This window comes from Lineus longissimus, chromosome 8, assembly GCF_910592395.1.
Source record: "Lineus longissimus chromosome 8, tnLinLong1.2, whole genome shotgun sequence".
Taxonomy (NCBI): domain Eukaryota; kingdom Metazoa; phylum Nemertea; class Pilidiophora; order Heteronemertea; family Lineidae; genus Lineus; species Lineus longissimus.
In genome coordinates, this window is record NC_088315.1 from 15,424,725 (window position 1) to 15,445,071 (window position 20,347).

General features: G+C 43.3%; 2 protein-coding genes across 2 annotated transcripts in view; one reads left to right on the plus strand and one right to left on the minus strand.

Annotated features, from left to right (window-relative positions):
- LOC135492965 (uncharacterized) overlaps positions 1-20,347 on the minus strand; it is a 42,520-nt gene that overhangs the window by 15,725 nt on the left and 6,448 nt on the right. The window lies entirely within an intron of this gene.
- LOC135492966 (piggyBac transposable element-derived protein 4-like) lies at positions 10,918-14,174 on the plus strand. Its single transcript, XM_064779715.1, has 3 exons — positions 10,918-11,974; positions 13,510-13,731; positions 14,095-14,174. The coding sequence occupies exons 1-3, from the start codon at positions 10,918-10,920 to the stop codon at positions 14,172-14,174; spliced, it is 1,359 nt and encodes a 452-aa protein (XP_064635785.1).

The following is a 20,347-nucleotide window of genomic DNA, read 5'->3' on the forward strand; positions in this document are numbered from 1 at the left end:
TTCATCATTTAATTAGTTTGACAAGTATGTTGTTTTTTTCCTTACAGCAGCCGCACCTGCTGCTGAGTCAGTGCCTTCAAATTGTCTGATACACATTCTACCCAACGAAGCTACGAAGTTACAGAAGTGGCAAGCAGAGAAGTGGACCGTGGTTCAGCGTGCTGCGGAGGCAAGGAAGAACATGAGAAACTATCACTCCTCAAAATTTAAGGTAGTAATTGATGCGTTGCCAGAGTGTCCAGCCAATACCGATGGGTACCACAGCAAGTGCTACAAGAACTTTACAGCGGTTGCCTCTCAGTTTCATCCTAGATCTGATGATAATGAGACTTTAGGCCGAAAAACAAAGGTGTTGCGCTCTGTAACAACAGCTTCGGTTGATGACAATTCAACCAAAGGTGCATCAAATGTTGATATTTTTCCTGATACATGTTTATTTTGTGAGAGCTTTTCGGAAAAATTGAAACCAGGCAGGCAGAGCAAAAGATAATTCAGGTTGCTAACCAGCTCAAGCTTACTCATGTAATTGTAAAAATCAGCGGTGTTGACTTGATAGCGAAGGAAGCCCAGTACCATCACACTTGTCGTTCCCTGCATATTCGCAAAGCTGATCGCATGCAAGGTTTTCTTCCCCCTATCGCCGAGGAACCTGTTGATGTCAAGATTCCCCTAGAAAGTATCTACTCCTACGTAAAAGAGAATGTGATTGGCAACCAGAGACCTGAGCGTCTTGTCTCAATTTATGAGCAATACACTGACCTATGTACTGAACTAGAGGTGGTTCCTTCAATCAGCAAATACCAGTATCTAGGAGATCTGTTGACTAAACAGTTCCCAGACATGATCACCCTCCATTCTCCAGACTGTAAGCAGCAAGGTGTGATAGTACACAGTACTACCATAGAGTATTCATCCATCAGAGCAGTGTATGACTTTAAGTCATCTCCAGAGGGACAGGTTACAAAAGCTGCTCTGCTTCTTAGGCAGGCCCTTAAAACTGTAAAGAGCGAGCCCCTTTCTGACCCACTCAGTATAGAATCACTGAAAAAAGGAGAGGGAACTCCTCCTGATTTGGTTAAGATGTTCTTTAGTGCATTGCTGGGAGGTCCTGCGCGAGGTTCACATTCTGATTCGGTCAAGCGTCGTTCAGATTCCATGAGCCAGGATGCACTCTTCATAGTAAAACATGGCGCCCTAAAACCGCGAAAGCAAATCTTTTAAGATTTGCTTTCGTGCTGTTAAAACAGCAATGTCATTGAAGTCACTAACTGGGAGTAGGAAGATAGTGACAATGTTGAATAGATTAGGTCATTGCTTGAATTACACCAAAGTAGAGGAACTCGAGACAGAACTTGCATATGCCACTTTAGACCGCGGTTTGACTTGTCCTGCAGGGTCGGTGTCCGGTATCCCCTGTGGGTTAGCCTTCGACAATTATGACGAACTGACCCAGACACTTTCAGGCACAGACACCTTACACGATACCATGGGTATCATGTATCAGAGCATCCCAACGCCCAGACCAGTAGATGAACCAACAGCAACAGTGGTAGAAAAGATGCCGGTGATTGGTAGAGAAAGGAAGCGCCGCAGATTAGATGTTCCAAGTACTGCCCTACCTCCATACAGGAAAAAACCACGAATGGACAACTTTGCCTATGAAAAGAAAGATTTCAGGGCACTTCCAGATGTGTCCAAGGAGTCAAGAAAGCTTGACTTCTTATGGATGGCAGCCCATGCATTTGAAATAGAGAACGTCCCAATGTGGATAGGTTTCAATGCTCGGTATTACGTCGACCATCTCCCAAAGCAGGTTGTTCTGTACATGCCAAATATCGATCGCTCACCGACGAATGATGATGTTGTAGTGGAAACGCTGTCCCTTACCCAAAAGTGTGCTCAGGAGTGCGAACAACCATACGGCGTTGTTTCCTACGATCTTGATGTTGCTAAAAGGGCTACAAAGATCCAAGTCACTGAACAGCCACGATTTGATGACGTCTTCGTAATGTTCGGAGCATTCCATTTACAGATGTGCCTCTTCCGCGCATTCTTGTCATTCTTCTCCATCAATGCCACAAGATGTCCATGGATGTGTGGATGGATGTTGGTTCATCGGGTCGTGGGACGAGGCGCTTTGTGAACATCACCTCCATTGCAACGCAAGTTGGCTCCAAGGTTTGCAAGGCTCTACCAGGATTCCACTCGTACACAGGCTGCGATTACACTGCGGCTTTCATCAGGAAGGGAAAAAAGCGTCCACTTGCCATTGCTGAAAAAGATGATAGATTCTTGGAAGCATTCGCAGCGTTAGCCACAGGGCCAGTCAACGATGCCACATGCAAGGTCATTGAGGAATACACTGCCATGATGTATGGAGCAAGAAACAAGAAAATATATCTAAACCAGCATAGACACAAGATATTTGAGAAGGCCTTTGGACCAAAGAAAGGAAAGAATCTGTTTGCCGGACTGAAGGGGTTAGATGCAAGTTGCATTCCACCGTGCGAGAATGTTGTCAGGCAGAAAATCTACAGGAGCAACTATGTTGCTATGATCTGGCATGCAGCCTGTGACAACTTGGTGCCAGACGAACCCAATCAAGGATGGGGGGGGGGAGTGGACCCCGATGATGAGAGCTCCTACAAGATCGTGTGGTTCACATGCCAGCAGATGCCCGATAGTGCTTTACCAGATGAGACGGAGGCGGACAACAGTGATGAGGAGGGAGACATGCTGCCTGAGCACTATGACTTTGACGTGGATGATGACGATGACTCAGACAGTGAGGTTGTCCAGCAAACTGATGACGTCGACTCGGACTAGATTACTAAACTTAGTAACAATTAACCGAATTTCAACCCTCATCACATAGATACGATAACGATCATATAAATATCATTATGATATCGAGCAAGATATAAACTTATAAATGAGTACCATGAATGACAAAATGGATAAGAAGGATATCATTTTATTTGTAAGTGAATCAAGAAATATAAGACTTTGACGTGGGGGAGGGGGGAGGGGCATGGTAGCAGCATGTTCTTTTTAATATCTGTACTACTTAGTAGCCATTTTTAGTTGAGTTCAAACTAGTGTTTGTGAAAACAATGTATGGTAAAGTTTGAGTGTTCATTATTCGTTTTCATGAAAATATTCAAATGTATTTTGTAGGTTCATTTACATGTAGATTGGTCTATTTGCTTGAATAATTGTTCATGATAAAACACCGTTGTGTATTGCTTTTAAAAGCTTTTTAAACCAGTTTTTTTTCTTTCTGATACTTTTCATCTGTAGACAATCATGAATCTGATGGTAGTACTGTTTTTACATCCCTTATCTGCCTTGTATTGTAGTAACCTCTTCATCATTTCAGAAAAGCTTACATGTAATAAAAGTCATTAAAATTTGTTATACACACCCAATTATCTTCACTTGGTCTTTTTGCATATGTAAAAAGTAAAGTAACCAGCTAATATCTGGTATCATTCAGACCCTTCTAGCAGGGAGAAGGCACTTCTTGATTCCCAGTTGACTTTTACCACCCCGTAAATGGCCCTCACTATGATATTCACCTTATCAAGAACATTAATCCTTGGTTATTTTGGAAGGTGTAAGCGAGACCCTTGTTGACCATTAAGAACCCTTCTTGTTCAGATATGCCAGGAAATTTATTTTCTTGTGCTAGATTTTTATGATCAGGGGACACGTGTGATTCATTATTCTGAATTTCAGCGTTGTTCCTCCAAGTGTAATTGATACCCTTTTTTTACCCTTACCGCAGTCCTTCTTGATAAAAAATGCCAAGGTTTATCTTTTCTTGGGTTACAAATTTATCATCAGTGTTATCATGGGATTCATTGGTGTAAATTTCAGATGTGTTCTTAAAACTGTAATTGTGACCCTTTTTGTCCCTTAAGGACCCTTCTTGTCTAAAACTGCCAGTACATTTATTTTCTTGTGTTACATTTTTGTAATCAGTGATAAAGTGGGAATAATTTGTGTGAGTTGCAGACTTGTTCTCAAAAGTGTAATTGATACCCTTTTGGGCCCTTATTGAGGGCCTTCTTGGGTACCCATCGCCCGTGATTTTTTTTTCTTGTGTGACATTTTATCATTCAGTGGTCAAAGTAGATGTTTAAAAAGACATTTCAGGTTTTGTTCTCCAAAGTGTAATTGAACATGCTTTTTGGGGGGTATTAAAGGGTTTACACAACCTTCAGACCAGGAATGTGACATGCAAGAAATCGTTTTTATACCATCACCAAACACTCTCAATGTAATAAGAACATCAAACCTTTCGTTCTCAATAGTGTAATTGAAACTGAGCCGGCTCTCTAACTACTACAAAACACCATGAAAAACACCCATCACTCCCAAATGGCAAGACATCACAGTAATATAATTCAAGAATGCCATATCATTTGATTTCCACAGTGCTATTATTTTGTTCTTATCATGTACATACATCCTAATTTCAAATCACTTGCTGGTCAAGAAAATCATGTTCATACTTTATTATGTTGAAATAAAACCTACAAAAACAAATGCAAATAGACTTGTCATCTTCATCTTCACTCTTCACATTCACCATGTTTACCATGCTTACACTGCAATTCAAAATAATCTATAAGGTACAATTATACCCCCAAACACCTTCGCCTCTTAACATGGATAAGAAATGCCAACTCGAATTGTGTATCTTTGCAACCTCGCAAATATCTATTCATATCCTGTTGCTCACACTCAAAGTCTTCCATGAACAATTCTAACTCAGCTGAGCGCCAGGCCCTTGGGCCTTTTGTTGTCACTCCTTATAATTGATGATTTCTGCAATTCTTTCGCTTCCAACATAGCGCAACCCGTAGGCTCTTTGTTGGTATGGAGTGTCACGGCCTACGCGTGGCCAATCGCCAGAAGGAGTGTGACAAAAAAGCGCATGTCCCCTCTCATTGTATAGACAAGGTCCATAACTCTCTGATTACTCCATCAGGAAATATCACTACCACCCCCATCAGTAAACACAACATATGAAATGTGGTCCAAAATTCTCACCCAATTTCATCAACAATAGCCACTGCCATCCCCAAGAGGTCAGCAGTTGTCATTGACATGGTGACCCACCAACGTCCCCAAATGTTCCATCTGCATAACTGTTTCAATCGAGCAAATGATGTCAAGGCCAAGTGGGAGCCAATGAATGGACTAAGCTTCATCGGCAAAAGTTGAATAATATTGATATACACGGTCAATGACGAAACCCTTGGTAAAGATTTTTTAAAAACACGTCAGGCAAGAACTGAAAGTGAGTACTAATTGTGATTTTAATAATTTTAGTTGAGTTGGGACTTTGTTGCCAAGGATTCACTCTATCTGTCTGTGTCTGTGTATACTATTAACTATACTAGTGGGTAAATTTGCTGTAATGTTACAACTGAATGAAATTGTATTGTCTTGTCACTATATATATCATGTTCATCTGCTCTTCGTTCCAGTTGTAATTGCAAGTTTTCCTCCACTGGAGACGGCATCACAGGCTGTGTAGTGCAACCGCAGAATTCAAATTTTAAGACGTTCAAAATTTGTACAGTGCGACTTGGGCAGTGACCGCACACCTGAAGTTACTTTCGAGATCAAGACACCGACGGCGTGTTCCAAACCAAAGCACAAGCTTTCTGAGGCCGAGTTAGAGCATGATGAATCTGTGGAGCAGTCAGTCAGCTTTGTTGACTGTGAGGAGGACACCAGATGGAATCCAAATATGTATGCAGACAATGATGAACCAGAGCAGTAAGTTGAAACAATCATTGACAATGGTTACATGATTTAGAATCCTCTTTCCCTGTATTTCATTATTTAATATCATAATTTAAATATCTTATAAAGTGTACTTTTAAGTGATCTTGATTATCTGTATCATAAAAAGAATGCATGTTTATAGAACCACGTTCTCCTTTGCAATTTTAGGTTGAGCAAGAAAGCCAGGTAAGAGGAGCCTCCTTCAAATAAGATGTATGTTGTGTCAGAAGGACAATTGCTGTCCTTATTCAATTTTTGTCACCAATGCGGTTATGTTGGATCAGAGGGTGTCGTCAAAGGAGGGCTCCATGATCTACATTACTCAGTCTTGCCTCTCATGTGACGAGGAATGGAAGTGGAGGAGCCAGTCCATGGTGGGGAAATACGCCTGCGGCAATATCGGACTTTCTACAGCAATCCTGGCTGCAGGAGCGATTCCGAGCAAGACTCTGCGGGTCTTGGACTTCTGGGGGGTGGAGGGAATATCTCCTATGACTTATTTTTAGTCATCAGAGAAATTTCTTGCACCAGGTGGTTCGCAATGTGTGGGAGGAGGAGTCCGTCAACATTGTTAGGTCTCTGGAGAAGTTCCCAAGCTCGCTGGAGACGCAAGATGCGACTCAATGCGCCATTGTGCCAAGTACGACAGCCTGCACGTCACAGATTCAAACAAATTTCTAGTGACAGAGTTAGTACAGGTCACAGATCACATACATGCACATTGCATGTTTACAGATATAGTTTGAGGACAACTAATGATTTTTAATTTGTGAAAAAAATGATAAAAGCTGTGTAATGAAGAGCTGTCAGGTTAATATTGAGTTCACTCTAGTCTGAGGTAGACGTCACAGTGATTTAAAATTAGTGGTCCCATGTGCCTGGCAAACAAATTAATCATCAGGTTCAATTATTTCTGCTTTGTCTCAAATTACATATTATTATCTTTGCAGTCAACAGAGGTCAAAAATAGCTATCACATGGAGCTGGAGGGTATGCGAAGCGTTGTGTCAGCAAGGTTGAGGAGGAACTGCCTAACCAGAAGATGGAGCTTATTACAGATGGCCACATGTCTGTTGCAAGGTGGTGAGAGAGAAGCCGGCCAAGAACATCAGGCACTACTTCAATATATGGCATGTTGCAAAAGCTATTTACACAGTGATCACGGCAAAATGCAGTCACCAGTTTAGTAATTCACATGATTACTGCCAAACAACGAAAACATCAGGGCATATGAAGGAAGCAGAATTGGTGGGAAACGGAGGCAATGCCTCAGTTGCCTGCCTTAGTGTCAAGCCCTGTAGGCTAACGACATTTTGACCAGCCTGGCCGACGGCGGTCTCCTTAAAGGCCAAGTCCTGCCTATAAATAGCTGCTTAGAATCCAACATGGCAGACACAGGCTGATTATTAATGCATTCAGAGCTCTGATGATATTTTTCACTTTAGTTCAATTTTCTCAAGAAATATTAGGTGCATGAGCCAGAAAATGGTAGATGAGCACTATGAACAGGATATCTAACAAAGTAGCCATTTTGAGTTAAAAACAACCCAATCCTGATTCAGAATCAAAGATAGAAATTTTATTCCAACCAGTAACAGTTGTATATTCAAAATTGGTGACAGCCAGATCATGAATATTCATCTGATCATGTGACTCTGTGTGTACAAACTGAGTAGTAAACTGTTGCTGTGATAAACAAATATGGCGGACATGGTGAACTGAGAGAGTTAGTACAGGCCATGCATGTCAGTGGGATGCACAATGAAATTGGTTACTTACAATTCCAGTGTTCTCGCCAGGCCATTTAGACGCCCCGTTTAAATTTGAGCAGTGAAAATGCGCCCCGTTTAAAATTAGCCCGCCCTGTTAAATTTGCAGCCGCCCTCTTTAAATTCACCTCCGCCATGCTTAAATACAAGCCAATAGTTACACAAACAAAGTCGTAAATATCGCATATAAACATTCCGCCGTCAATCAACCATCATTATCCCACTGCAACCCGACTGCTGTACCGGTACAGCACTACACCAATAGCCGCCACGCGATTTGCGCTACACTGCCTACCAAATTCTGTGTCAAATTGATGCCGATCGAGGCAGACTTTGTTCCAAACTGCGTTATTGATATAGCGTAGGCAAGCGTCGATTCTATTTCGTGTAACATACTGTCGATAAATGTATGCATGTAGGCCTTTGCTTTGTATTTTGACAAAAATTCCAAAATTTGGAAGACTTAGACGTAATTTCCTGGCACCTGAGGAGATGATTTTGACGTTTTTATCATAGCTTCGACAAGGGGCATTTCTGTGTGTGACGGAAGCATTGAGCGCCGGACACGGAAAGAACAGACAGAAAGTCGCAAAACCGCCGAGCTGGCAGTAGACTACTAAGAAATTTTGAGCGAGCAGTCACAATTCCAACCAATAGAATAAAAATATGCAGGCCTACCCAGTCAGTAGCGATATCCACTTAGTGCACCCAACTCAACTGCACTGCCCGAAGTCATCCATAATGTTACCGCCAGTCTGACCTCTGGTATCTGGTACGATTGCAGATTCTGAGATAAGCCATAGAAATGCCAAGAACTGTAAGTGATAGATAGTAGCTAATTAGGGGTAACCAGTGTATTACATAATATATTACAAAACATTGGCCTTTATATACTTCGTTTTTGCTTAGCATGGTTATTCATAAGTTGTTTCTAAAACAAGCAACAGCAATGTCTGAGCCAGCAAAGAAAAAAACCAAGCAAGCCTCAATTTTTAGCTTCGTCAAGAAGGGCGGATCCAATCAGGATAGGCCTACCACCTCGGCGGTTAGGCCGGCAAATGTTGATGCTGATGATGATGTGTTGTCTGTGAGCATGGTGAGTGTGATGTCCGTGGACGATCCTTCTGATGTGTCTGTAATGTCGGATTCCTCCTCATCGACTGACAGTGTCCAGCCAGCTAGAGAACAGCAACCGACGGTAGGCAAACGGAAAAAGCCGGTTAGAGCTAAGGAATCGCGGCACCGAGCCAGCGGCTTTAATCCTGAGTGGAAGAAAGACCATCCGTGATTGGAATACTCGGCAGAAAAGGGTGGTATGTTTTGTGCGTGGTGTGTCCGTTTTAATCAGCACGGGAGAAAAGGGATGTGGACCAAGAAGCCGGCTTCAACCATTCGCCTCGATAAAGTTAAAAGCCACGCGAAATCGTCCGCGCATTATGACGCGAAGAAATTCGAGAGTGAGAGGCACAGGACAACAATACACCAAGGCCTAAATCAGATGGAGAAAGTGAACTGAACTGCTATGACAGGTGCGTAGATCCATTTGAAGTATATATGTGTGACCGTTACAGTAGGGCTATATAGGCCAAGACGGCTAGTTTTAGACTGGTCACATTTTCACGGTTTCTTTTCATACAGTTTCTTTTCCCGCTTTTTCCCACCAGCGAAGTTCCCCGTCCATATAGGCGCTAATTCACCAGTCACTGTAGGCCTATAGGCATGAAATCCAAACAGGGTCTGACACGTGGTCGAACATGGCCGGAACATGAACCACGTGTCAGACCGGTTCATGTTCCCGCCATGTTCGACCACGTGTCAGTGGGAACGGGTAATTGCACTGCCTTACACTGGCAAAACTTATCGGGTACCTGTTAAACACGCAGCTAAGTGTAACATTATTTTAGTTTGGTATCTTTAACGATTTAACACTCGTCACGTCTAGATATAGCCTTGCGTTTTGTAATGTTTTACCAGTAGGTCTAAACGTTGTACGCCATGCATTGACAAATTCTAGGCTTCATCCCCAATTTTTTATTTTTGTCAGGTGCATTCAAAGCTCTTTATTGGCTGGCCAAGCATGATATTCCTCACACAACAAACTATGGCAGTTTGCTGGAACTTTTCAAGGAGGTAGACGCCAAACATATGACATCCCTCAGCGTCGGTGGAAACGCGAAATACACCTCGGAACAGTTCATGCAGGAAGCATTGGAAGTTATGGCAGATCTTAACTCTTTCCCTGCCAAACACGTTCTGGAACGAGCGAAACTTCCCATCAGTTTCCTGCCAAACTCGTTCTAGAACGAATCACGTAGTTCTCCGTCATAACACTAGATGTCATTTCGGTAGTTTACCAGGAAATGGTTCGATGTGTTTGCCTTCCATGCAGACGATCGACAGATCATTCTACACACACAATTCATGACGTCATCAAGCGAAAATGGCGGGCAAAACCCACATGTTTTCTGCTGAAGAAGTAGCTGAACTTTGCGCCGATTCTGATTCAGAAACGGAGTGGTTTGTTGGAGATGACGATAATTCCTCAGAAGAAGAACCTTGTAATGTTGATGCCCAGTTTGGAGCAGATGATATCAGCCTCAGTGGTGATTCTGATGACTTTGATGAGGGGTCTGATGTGCCTCCAGGTGAGATGGATATGACTGTAAATAGTGATGCTGAAACTCGTTCTGGAGATGACCCTATGGACGGAGCAGGGCCTAGTCGTGGTCGGGGGGCCATAAGGCGGGGTGCTCGACGCAGGGCCCGTTCAGACCTTAGTCCAAGACGGCAGGCTCATGATTTGCCGAACTCTGATTCTAGTCATAGCAGTGCAGGGAGCCAAGGTGACCTTAATGCCAATGATTCGCCCTTCGACGCTTCTACAGATATTGATAGTGATGCAGGGCCCCCTCCTCCCTTGCCTGCCCCTCGTCAACATGGTTGGGGTAGACCAAGAGGCAGAGGAAGGGGAGGGTGTGGTCAAAAAGGCAGGGGCCGTGGTCGTGGGGCCGGTGGTCGTGGGGCCCGTGGAGGACAAGCTGGTGGTAAAGGTCAGCAAAGACGTGTTAGGAGACAAGGTGGGAGGGGGGGTGGCAGCCCCAGCTCCTCCCCCTGCTCCTTTTGGTCCAGCTGGACGTGTCCCCGATGTGCAGCCATTCAATGTCAATGACGTCCACGTGGTGCTGCTCTAACATTGGATGGTGATCCTTTTGATCACTTTTCCCTCTTCTTCACTGAGGAACTGCTGCAGACTATAGTTGACGAACCAAACAGGTATGCTGACCAGTATTTTAGGGATCGCCCAGGACCCCTGTCTCCTCACTCCAGGCTAAGGAAATGGTCACCAATGACTATTGATGAACTGAAAAAGCTTCTTGGTGTGCTCATGCTGACTGGTATTGTCAAAAAGCCTGAACAGACTGACTATTGGTCCACTGATGAGCTACTCAATACCCCAATCTTTGGGAAGACACTGCCAAGAAATAGATTTCAGCTCCTGATGAAATTTTTGCATTTTTCCAACAATGATGACATTCCAGCAGACAATGAAGACAAACTCATCAAGGTGCGCCCAATTATTGACGCTCTCATTCCCAAGTTTGGAGAGTACTACAACCCCCATGAACACGTATCTATTGATGAAGGTATGTTGAAATGGAAGGGCAGATTAGTTTTCAGGGTGTACAACCCTATGAAACCCATCAAGTATGGGATAAAAAGCTACATCCTTGCTGATTCCCATTCAGCATACTGCTGGAACATGATCGTTTATGATGGCACACACCGCACACTTCATGAGATTGTCTTTGCTCTGCTGGAAGGATTGGTTGGTCATTTCTACTCCCTGTACATGGACAACTATTACAACTCTGTTGCCTTGAGTGAGGCCCTCTTGAGGAGTGATACTTATGTTGTGGGTACACTTCGAAAGAACAGGGGTGAGCCACAAGAAATTCGTGACTGTGGGACACGTGGGCATGTCCTCCAAAGAGGTGACATTCTCGCTCGAGACAATGAAAATTGTATAGTTATTGCATGGCAAGACAAAAGGTGTGTGAAAGCCATCAGTAGTAAACATAGTGATGCAATGGGTGAGGTACAAGTCAGACAGAGGGGTGGTGGTCGCGAGAGGCTCAGGAAGCCAGAGTTGGTCATTGATTACAATGCCAATATGAATGGGGTGGATTGCGTTGACCAAATGTTGTCATACTACCCAACTGTGAGGAAAACTATCAAGTGGACCAAGAAGCTCTCCCTCTACATGGTTGAATTGTCTATCCATAATTCTCATATCATCTTCAATGAGAAGCAGGCCCAGGGTGACAAGATGACATTGTGCGAGTTTCAGATGTCCCTCATCCGACCCCTGATATCCGTCGCGCCACCACCCAACTCGTCTGACAGTAATGATGATTGTGATGACAATTTGCCTCTCTTCAGACCTTGCAGAGTTTGCAAAAAGAGGGGAATTCGTTGCGATACCGCACATTTTTGCAAAACATGCAAAATACCCCTCTGCAATGGCAATTGTTTCATGGACTACCATGCAAAAAGAACTATGTGTGATTTGTAGTCAAAAGTGTTTGATGTGACAAAGAGAATAAAACAAGTTTCAAGGATAAATGCCTTCTAGGTTTTTTTCTACGAATTTTTGAAAATGGGGTAAAAATAGTGAAATCCTGGCAAACAAGGGGGTGTTAAGGGATCACGTCCAAAGTCCGCACGCGATATTCGCCGGCGAAATTCACCCTACAGTATTTCGCCTGCGAAATCTGTCCGAAAATCGACCGGCGAATGTGAGGCGATAATATGAAATCGCCGGAATGTCAGATGCGAAATTCGCCCACAATCGCGCCAATTCTTCGATTTCGCCCCAAAAATCGCTCCAGGCGGTAATGGAGCGATTTTACGAAATTGGTGGCTCTTGCATGCTTGTCCGATATTCGGAACGATTTTGCAACGACTTTCGTCTTGTTTTATTGGCGGAAAAGTGCAGTTACGTAAAAAAATCGGGTCATACTAGACAGCGTCCACCAGGTTTAAACACATACATACATTAAAGCCATCAAAGTAAAATCTCATGGTCATAAACGAAATAAGCATGAAATCTTCAGGAAATGTATTTTTTATGGTGTACATATTACGTTTTGGCCACAAAATTTTATTTTGATGACTTTATACCCGACTTTAAACCTGGTGAACGCTGGTGGGCGCTGTTTAGGATAACCGGATACTACAACGATTTTGATTGGTTGGCTGAGACTCGGAAACATAAGCCTAACTATGATTAGCTGTATGATTCGGTACATTCCGCCACAATCCTTCGGAATACATACCATAATACTAAGAACCTCAAACCTCTGTGCCAAATTTGTGTAGCTCCTCGTGGATAGATGTGATGTATATGATTACTGCAGTCAGGTTGACCGGGAATTCCAGTTTGTGTTTTTGTTCGGTCTGCTATCAGCTGATGTCGGAATACGCATACTACAACACATATAGGCCTCTAATATTCCCTTCGTTCCGATGGTTGGTGAGAGCGAATTAGGCGCGATTATTATTTTCGCCTGCGATTTTTATTCAGTCTGAATTTTCGCCTGATCATAATAGAATCGCCGAAGCAGGGAGCGATTTGGAGGCGAACGAGTGTGGCGATATTCGACCAGGCGAATATTCGCCCCGATTCGCGTGCAGACTGTGGACGTGATCCCTAATTAAAAAAGGCCGTGGCAGGGAAAGAGTTAATTCACCCATTGACTTACCTTTTGCCGAGCTGTTAGTCACGGAGTCTGTTCGTGGAATTCCTATTTTCCAATCTACTTTTACAGTTACGAATTAAATTAGGCGCTACACATCCATTGATTTTTAACTTTTTATTACTCATTATGCAGCGACAACGTTATTACAATAATACGACCCTACATTTCAATTATTTCAGGTATGGAAAAAAGTCTGTTTTATAGCGTGATGTGCGATGAAACTACAGATATTAGCGTCACCAAGGAACTCATTGTGTACACCCGATATCTCTCAGGGGGGAAGTCAGTCACCAGATTCTTGGAAGTCCGTGAGTTGCCTGATGGGTGTGCAGAGACTATATTCCAAAGTCTGCTCAAGATGGAGGAAGAATTCGACTTCGATTTCAAAAACAAATTAGCTGGTAAGTAATTGATGCCGCATGCAAATTTGAACTACTTCAATAATAAGTTGCTAGGTATATTTTAAAGCATACGACTAATGAGCATAATTAATATATCTTGCAGGGTTCGGCAGTGACGGCTGCAGTGTAATGATAGGTGCCAGGAATGGTGTATCAAAAAAGTTACAGGATGTTGCACCGGTAATGCTTAACTTTCACTGCATTGCCCACAAAGCAGCCTTGGCAGCGGGACAAGCAGCAGATGAGGTGCCATACATGAAGAAGGTCAAGTCATACATCCAGCAGCTGTATATATTTTATAATTATTCAGCTATAAGGACAGCTGGCCTAAAGGAAATTCAAGATGTCGTTGATGTTCCGAAGCTTACGATCAAGAGAACTGCCGATACAAGATGGATGTCACTGGACAGGGCGGTGACAGCCGTGAGAAAGTGTATTCGTAGTGTACTCATTTCTCTTGATAGGGAAGCTTCGGAGAGGTCAAATGCGACGGCCGTTGGATTGGTAAAGTTTTGCCAAAAGTACGACTTCTTGGCATCACTAATGATGCTGTCGGACATATTGCCGATCATCACTAGATTATCGGCAATATTTCAGGTAAATACGAAGACTAATTTCAGTTTATAAATCAATGTAATACGTCATACTATGGCTTAAAATACTTGAGAAAACTGTTTAAATTGAAGATGTTTAGGTTCACCAACTAAATTTTAAGTAGTGTCCTTCATGCTAATCGATGTCAAATCAATTACTTTTCAGACACGGGAACTGAACTTTTCTCTGGTTCAGCCCACCGTTGAAATGACAATCTCAATGTTAGAGCGCCTGGCCAGGACGCCTGGAGACAATATGAATCGACTGGAGCAGACAGTGGCCGATCTCAATTCAGCAGAAAACACAGAAGATCATTTGATCAAGGGAGTTAAAGACGACTCTAAGGACAATTTCGTCAATTCGGTAAGAACTATTAGTCGGATGTCCGTCAGAATCGGCAGTGACACTGGCTATAAGTTGCATTGGTTAAATTCTGAAACGAACAAAAATTTAATACATTATGTTAGAAGAAAAACACTTGTTCTACATTGTAAACGTCACCTCTTTTTATTTTTACATTTACAGGTTTACACAAAGTACATCGGAACTGTCTGTGATCACCTGCGACGCCGTTTCCCCAACTCGGAAATGCTTGAAGCATTCACAATATTTGATCCGAGCACAATGCCAGCCGATATGGATGATGCCGACATGTCTCTCTACGGCAACGATAAACTACAGGTAATAATGACATTGTGCTAAATGTTTAGAGTATACATGTAGTTAAATAGGCCTACCGGTACGTTAGTCGTATCATTTGTTCGTTATCAAAAACTTGAATACAGGAAGAAGTGATTTATTTTCAGAAACTCCTTGACCACTACGGCGACATAATGGATGAAGAAGAAGCAAAGCGTGACTTCCATCTGATGAGGGAATGGGTCCTTAGGAAGAAAACTGAAGCAGAGAGCCAAGGCAAAGCAATGCTGACCATGACCGAGGTGCTGGGAGAGGTCACTACGACTTTCAACACAGTCTGGACTGAGCTGGCGAAACTGGCTGCAATCGCTCTGATTCTGCCGATGTCAACTGCTGGTAAGAGTGTACCGGTGCGGACTTTAAATTGTTTAGAATACTTTTCAGACAAAACTTATCAGTCCCGGTCGGTGTTTCATGTTTCACTGTGATAAGCAGCAGTAAACTGAAGTACTGGACATTTAACTGAAACATAATACAATTGTTTCGTTTCAGATTGTGAAAGGGGATTCTCGGCACTTAAACGTGTGAAGTCGCCGTTACGAAACCGGCTGTCAAACAGAATTTTGAACTGCCTCCTCACAATCTCAGTTGAAGGACCGGAGCTAAAGAGCTTCGACTTCGATATGGCAGTGGAAAGATGGTATAGAAAAGCGCCCCGTCGCATTATCCTGGGATAAAATCAAGGTTAGTGACTGACAAACTACATGACTTGTAATATATCGACGGAATTCATGATTGACGCTGTGACTTTAAACCAATTATCACTAGTCATTTCATATGTGATGTTTAATTTTTCAGGCATACAGTACTCTGAGCTCAGAAGCAAGACACACGGCAGTACGGAGAGACCCGTATACAGAGAACAAGATGAATCTCAATCCACGATATTTATAATTTTGTTTAGAAATAAATCCATTCCTATGTCGTACAAACTACAGGCTGCGGGATGCGCAGTTGGCTACCGCGCATCTATATTTGGCGACCCTATCTGGTTACAAAATACCACGTGTGCTTTGACGATGTCGGGGGGGGGGGCGGCCCGGGGAGCGAGCGGGCCGTTTGAATACTAGTATTTACGTGGATTACTATATTTCGGCGCAGAGATCAGGTAGGCCTATATGATGTTTCGTTGCTATGTGCACATGTGGGAAAATTTTGTCGTCACCTTCAATGACCCCGCCATGCGTCCCTCCCGCCGACCGACGTGATGCCGCAAATTGTAGTGAAGCAAAATGTTTTGCCTACGATTCTAACGCTTCAATGTCGTTTCATATCATCAGAATTAGGCCTGAAATTGCACCTCCGAGCATCTAGGTTTCAAATTTTTCCGGGGGAGGGCCCCCGCCCCCCCCCCCAAAAAAAAATGTGCCTGCGGCGCATATCAGAGCTGGCCTTCGGCCAGCTGCACCCCGTTTGATTGAAATCCTGGCGAGAACACTGAATTCGGTAGATGATATCCAAGCCAGCTTTATTGCAATCATATCCCAAAGATTGACAGAATAAATCCAGAAATCAGCAACATAATCCATAGATAGGAAGAGCACACAAAGCATAAGTCGTACTTCCACCTATCAAATCCCTGTGTCTTTTGCGCTTACACCTATGAATTGCCGTGTCTAAATAGACCTGTGTGTCAAATCCCCGTGTCTCTTAGCCCCATCAAGCTCGATGGGGCTAATCGGGGGCTAATCTAGACCCGTGTTCAACACGGGTTTTTTGGTAGGTGGAATCTGAATAGACACGGCAATTGCAAGTTCTAAGATCCGGCAACAGATGGCGCGGTGTAGTTGCCTCCGTATTGCGCATGCGAAATATCCCTCCAACGGAAAGAAACACAGGAGAGCTCCCTACCTACAGCGCACCTGTCGCCGGGGCTATTAACCATTATCTAACACCACTGATAGATGTAAGTGCGCCATGGGTTTTTTGACACGGGTCTTGAAAAAACACGGGGTTTTATGATAGGTGGAACTACGACTATAGTACCAGGAAATTTCTAGAATGTTTCTGATAGGCTTTGAACAAATTCAATTATTACATCTATTTACGGTTTATGAAATTAATGCCCATAAATGATATGTGACCCGCCATGACAAAACAGGTCGCATGTCGCTCTGAGCTTGACAGGTTGAGACAGACTGGTTGTTCATTTCACCATTGTCTGCCTTTTGTAAAATCGGAGCATATCAATTTCTTCTATTATGTCCTGGTGTCATTTTAGGCTCATCTTCTGTGCGACTCATTTTGTCGTGGTGGGTCACATATAAGGATGAAACATTCTATAATCTTAATATTTCCTGTTTATCTCTGCAGGGCAACATAGATCAGAGGCGGAGTCAGACTGAGGTCAAAAGTGGACACTGACGCGATACTAGGTCATGTAAATACGTTATTTGTTGGGAAGGAATGGTACCAGAGCAAAGACGAGAAGGATTTGCCAACCTCATGAGACAGGAAGAGACGATAATGTGGATTACAGTGTCAGAAGTGATGGTTCCAGGGGAACAGAGTCCAAGCCGAACTAAAACTTTTAGTTGATTATGTTCTGTATTATTAGTTCCAGAGGAACAGGGTCCAAATTTAGGACTGAAATATAGTTTATTTGGTGATATGTTATTGTTAGCTCCAAGGAGCAGATTTGAGTTTAAAGGTATTAGATGCTAATGAAGTATAATACTGTTGTCCTTTATGTTAAAATGAGAGTAGGCCATCATAGGGGTGGTTGGGGCGGCTTGATGGGCCTATGACTCTTTAGAGTGAACCTTTTCTGGGTTCCCTAAACTTAACCTGTTTAGAGAACCTTGGTGAGTTAGTTCATAAAACAGCAGACTCCAGATGGCGGTCGGGTAGCGCGAAAACACGAACTCGTTCCTAGGGTCGGAACGTAGTTTTTCCGCTGTTCCGACTGAATTCTGGAATGGAATTCAATTATTACATCTATTTAGGTTTACTCATTAAATTAAAATTTCATTTCGTTAGAGTAAGTTTGTCTCAAGTATACAAAAATATAATTAACTGTGATTTTCAATGAATGTACATATATATGATTATTAATCACTTGCTGGACAAGAATAATCAGTACTTACCTACATATTTTTCATAAGTTTATTGTATACACTGTACTTGCCTATTTTTGCATTAATAATAAAATTCCATTCAAAAAATTATGTCTTCTCCACTGTCTTAGCACCTCTAGCGATTGATCCACCCCTGTTTTATACTTTAACATCTACCTACAAAACATTATGTAGGTATACAGTCCCTCCTAGTCTTTATTGGGTGAGTTCACATTTGATGGTGTGTTATGATTGAGGAATCTGTTACCACTTTCAATTCCTGGCCAAAGTGTAAATGATACAAAATAATATAACAAAAATGAAAACTTCTTGTCATGAATTTAATGTCTGTTATGTACTTTTGCATCAACTAATTGCACCAGGCGTTGAAAAGCGTTAACAGATTTCTCAATCATATTACACCACCACCAGCTCAGCCCGAAGGTACTTAAAACACTGGCAACCAGCATCGCCCCCATCCTCCAGCTGATATTCCAGAGATCCCTCGACACAGGAGAGGTACCGCAAGACTGGAGACAGGCCAACGTAGTACCCGTCTACAAAAAGGGTAACAAGAGCGACCCGGCAAACTACCGACCAATATCCCTAACGTGCGTATGCAGCAAGTTACTCGAACATGTTATTGCAAGCAACACCATGCAGCACCTTGAGAACCACAACATCCTGCACAACCGTCAACACGGATTCAGGGCAAAGCGGTCATGCGAGACCCAACTAATCGAGTTTGTTGACCAAGTCCATCGAGAGCTCATCCCTGGCCAAAGAACCGATGCTATCATCATGGACTTTAGCAAGGCCTTCGACAAGGTCTCACATGCAAGGACCCTCCCCAAACTAGAGCGGTATGGCATCTCAAAGCAAGCCCAAAGCTGGATCAACAACTTTCTAACCGGACGCAAGCAGCGGGTTGTCATAGAAGGGGAGGCCTCAAGGAACGAACCAGTTACATCAGGAGTTCCCCAAGGCTCCGTCATTGGCCCTCTGTTATTCTTGATATACATAAATGATCTTCCTGAGTGTGTCAGGTCCCACGTACGCCTATTCGCGGATGACACAATCGTGACACAACAGCTTCAAGCCGACCTCCACGCGCTCGAGATCTGGGAAAGTGAATGGCTCATGGAATTCCACCCTAAGAAATGTGTACTTCTGCCTATATCGAGAGGAAGAGCAAGACCACCGCCTGATTACCACCTTCACGGCCACTGCCTCGACAAGGTCGACTCTGCCAAATACTTGAGCATAACCTTCACCAAAGACCTAAAATGGAAAGAACACATTGACAACACCGCCAAGTCAGCAAATTCCACTCTTGCCTTTTTACGAAGAAACATTAGAACCTCTAACCAAAAACTTAAATCCCAAGCCTACACCACCTTAGTAAGACCCAAGCTAGAATATGCAGCACCAGTCTGGGATCCACATTACCAGAACGAAGTCCACAAATTAGAGATGGTCCAGAGAAGAGCGGCCAGATGGGCAACTGGCAGGCACCACAACACCAGCAGCGTGACCGAGATGATAGGCACCCTAGGTTGGCCCATCCTTGCGGAACGAAGACGCCAAGCCAGGCTCCTGCTCTTCTTCAAAATCCTGCAGCTGCAGGTCGTCGTTGAACACCACCTCATCGCGACAACCAGAAGGACCAGACATGGCAACTCAAGATCCTTCAGGCAGGACCACACCACCACCGAGGCCCAAAGAAATTCCTTCTTCCCGCGTACGACCGTCGACTGGAACAGCCTACCTGAAGCCACAGTGACGGCCGAGAACACCGACGCCTTCAGGAAGATGCTCACCACTTAGACCAGCGCTGATTTTAACTATTTTACCTTGCACGACCTTACATTTTATCAACTTTTACCATCCACCAACCAAGCTTTTATCTGTTCAACATGCGCCTGGGACTAATGGTCTGCTTAGACTGAAACCCAGTATTGGAAGAAGAAGAAGAAGAAGAAGAAGAAGACCATACCATTCTCTATAGACCACACAAGTATTGCATTATATGCAATAAGATATGCTTGTGTACAATGAATATATGATGCAGAATAAAACATCTGAGATCAATCAAGTCAAAAATTCAGTCCCATTCAAAAGTCTTTAAAGTGCCTAACAGTCCATATTATCTACCCCTGTTGATTCTTCTTCCAAAATACCTTCCACCAGAACCGTGTTGTAACATAACAGAACTTGATGCTACATGTATTTTGCCAAATGCACTGCAACCTGTACATCACTTCCCA

Excerpts from the sequence above, each read along its gene's own strand:
- LOC135492966 (XM_064779715.1), top strand. The coding sequence starts at position 10,918 with ATGACTATTGATGAACTGAAAAAGCTTCTTGGTGTGCTCATGCTGACT. Across the intron at positions 11,975-13,509 it reads ACCACCCAACTCGTCTGACA|GTATGGAAAAAAGTCTGTTT; the intron begins GTAATGATGATT and ends CAATTATTTCAG. Across the intron at positions 13,732-14,094 it reads TTTCAAAAACAAATTAGCTG|CTTACGATCAAGAGAACTGC; the intron begins GTAAGTAATTGA and ends GATGTTCCGAAG.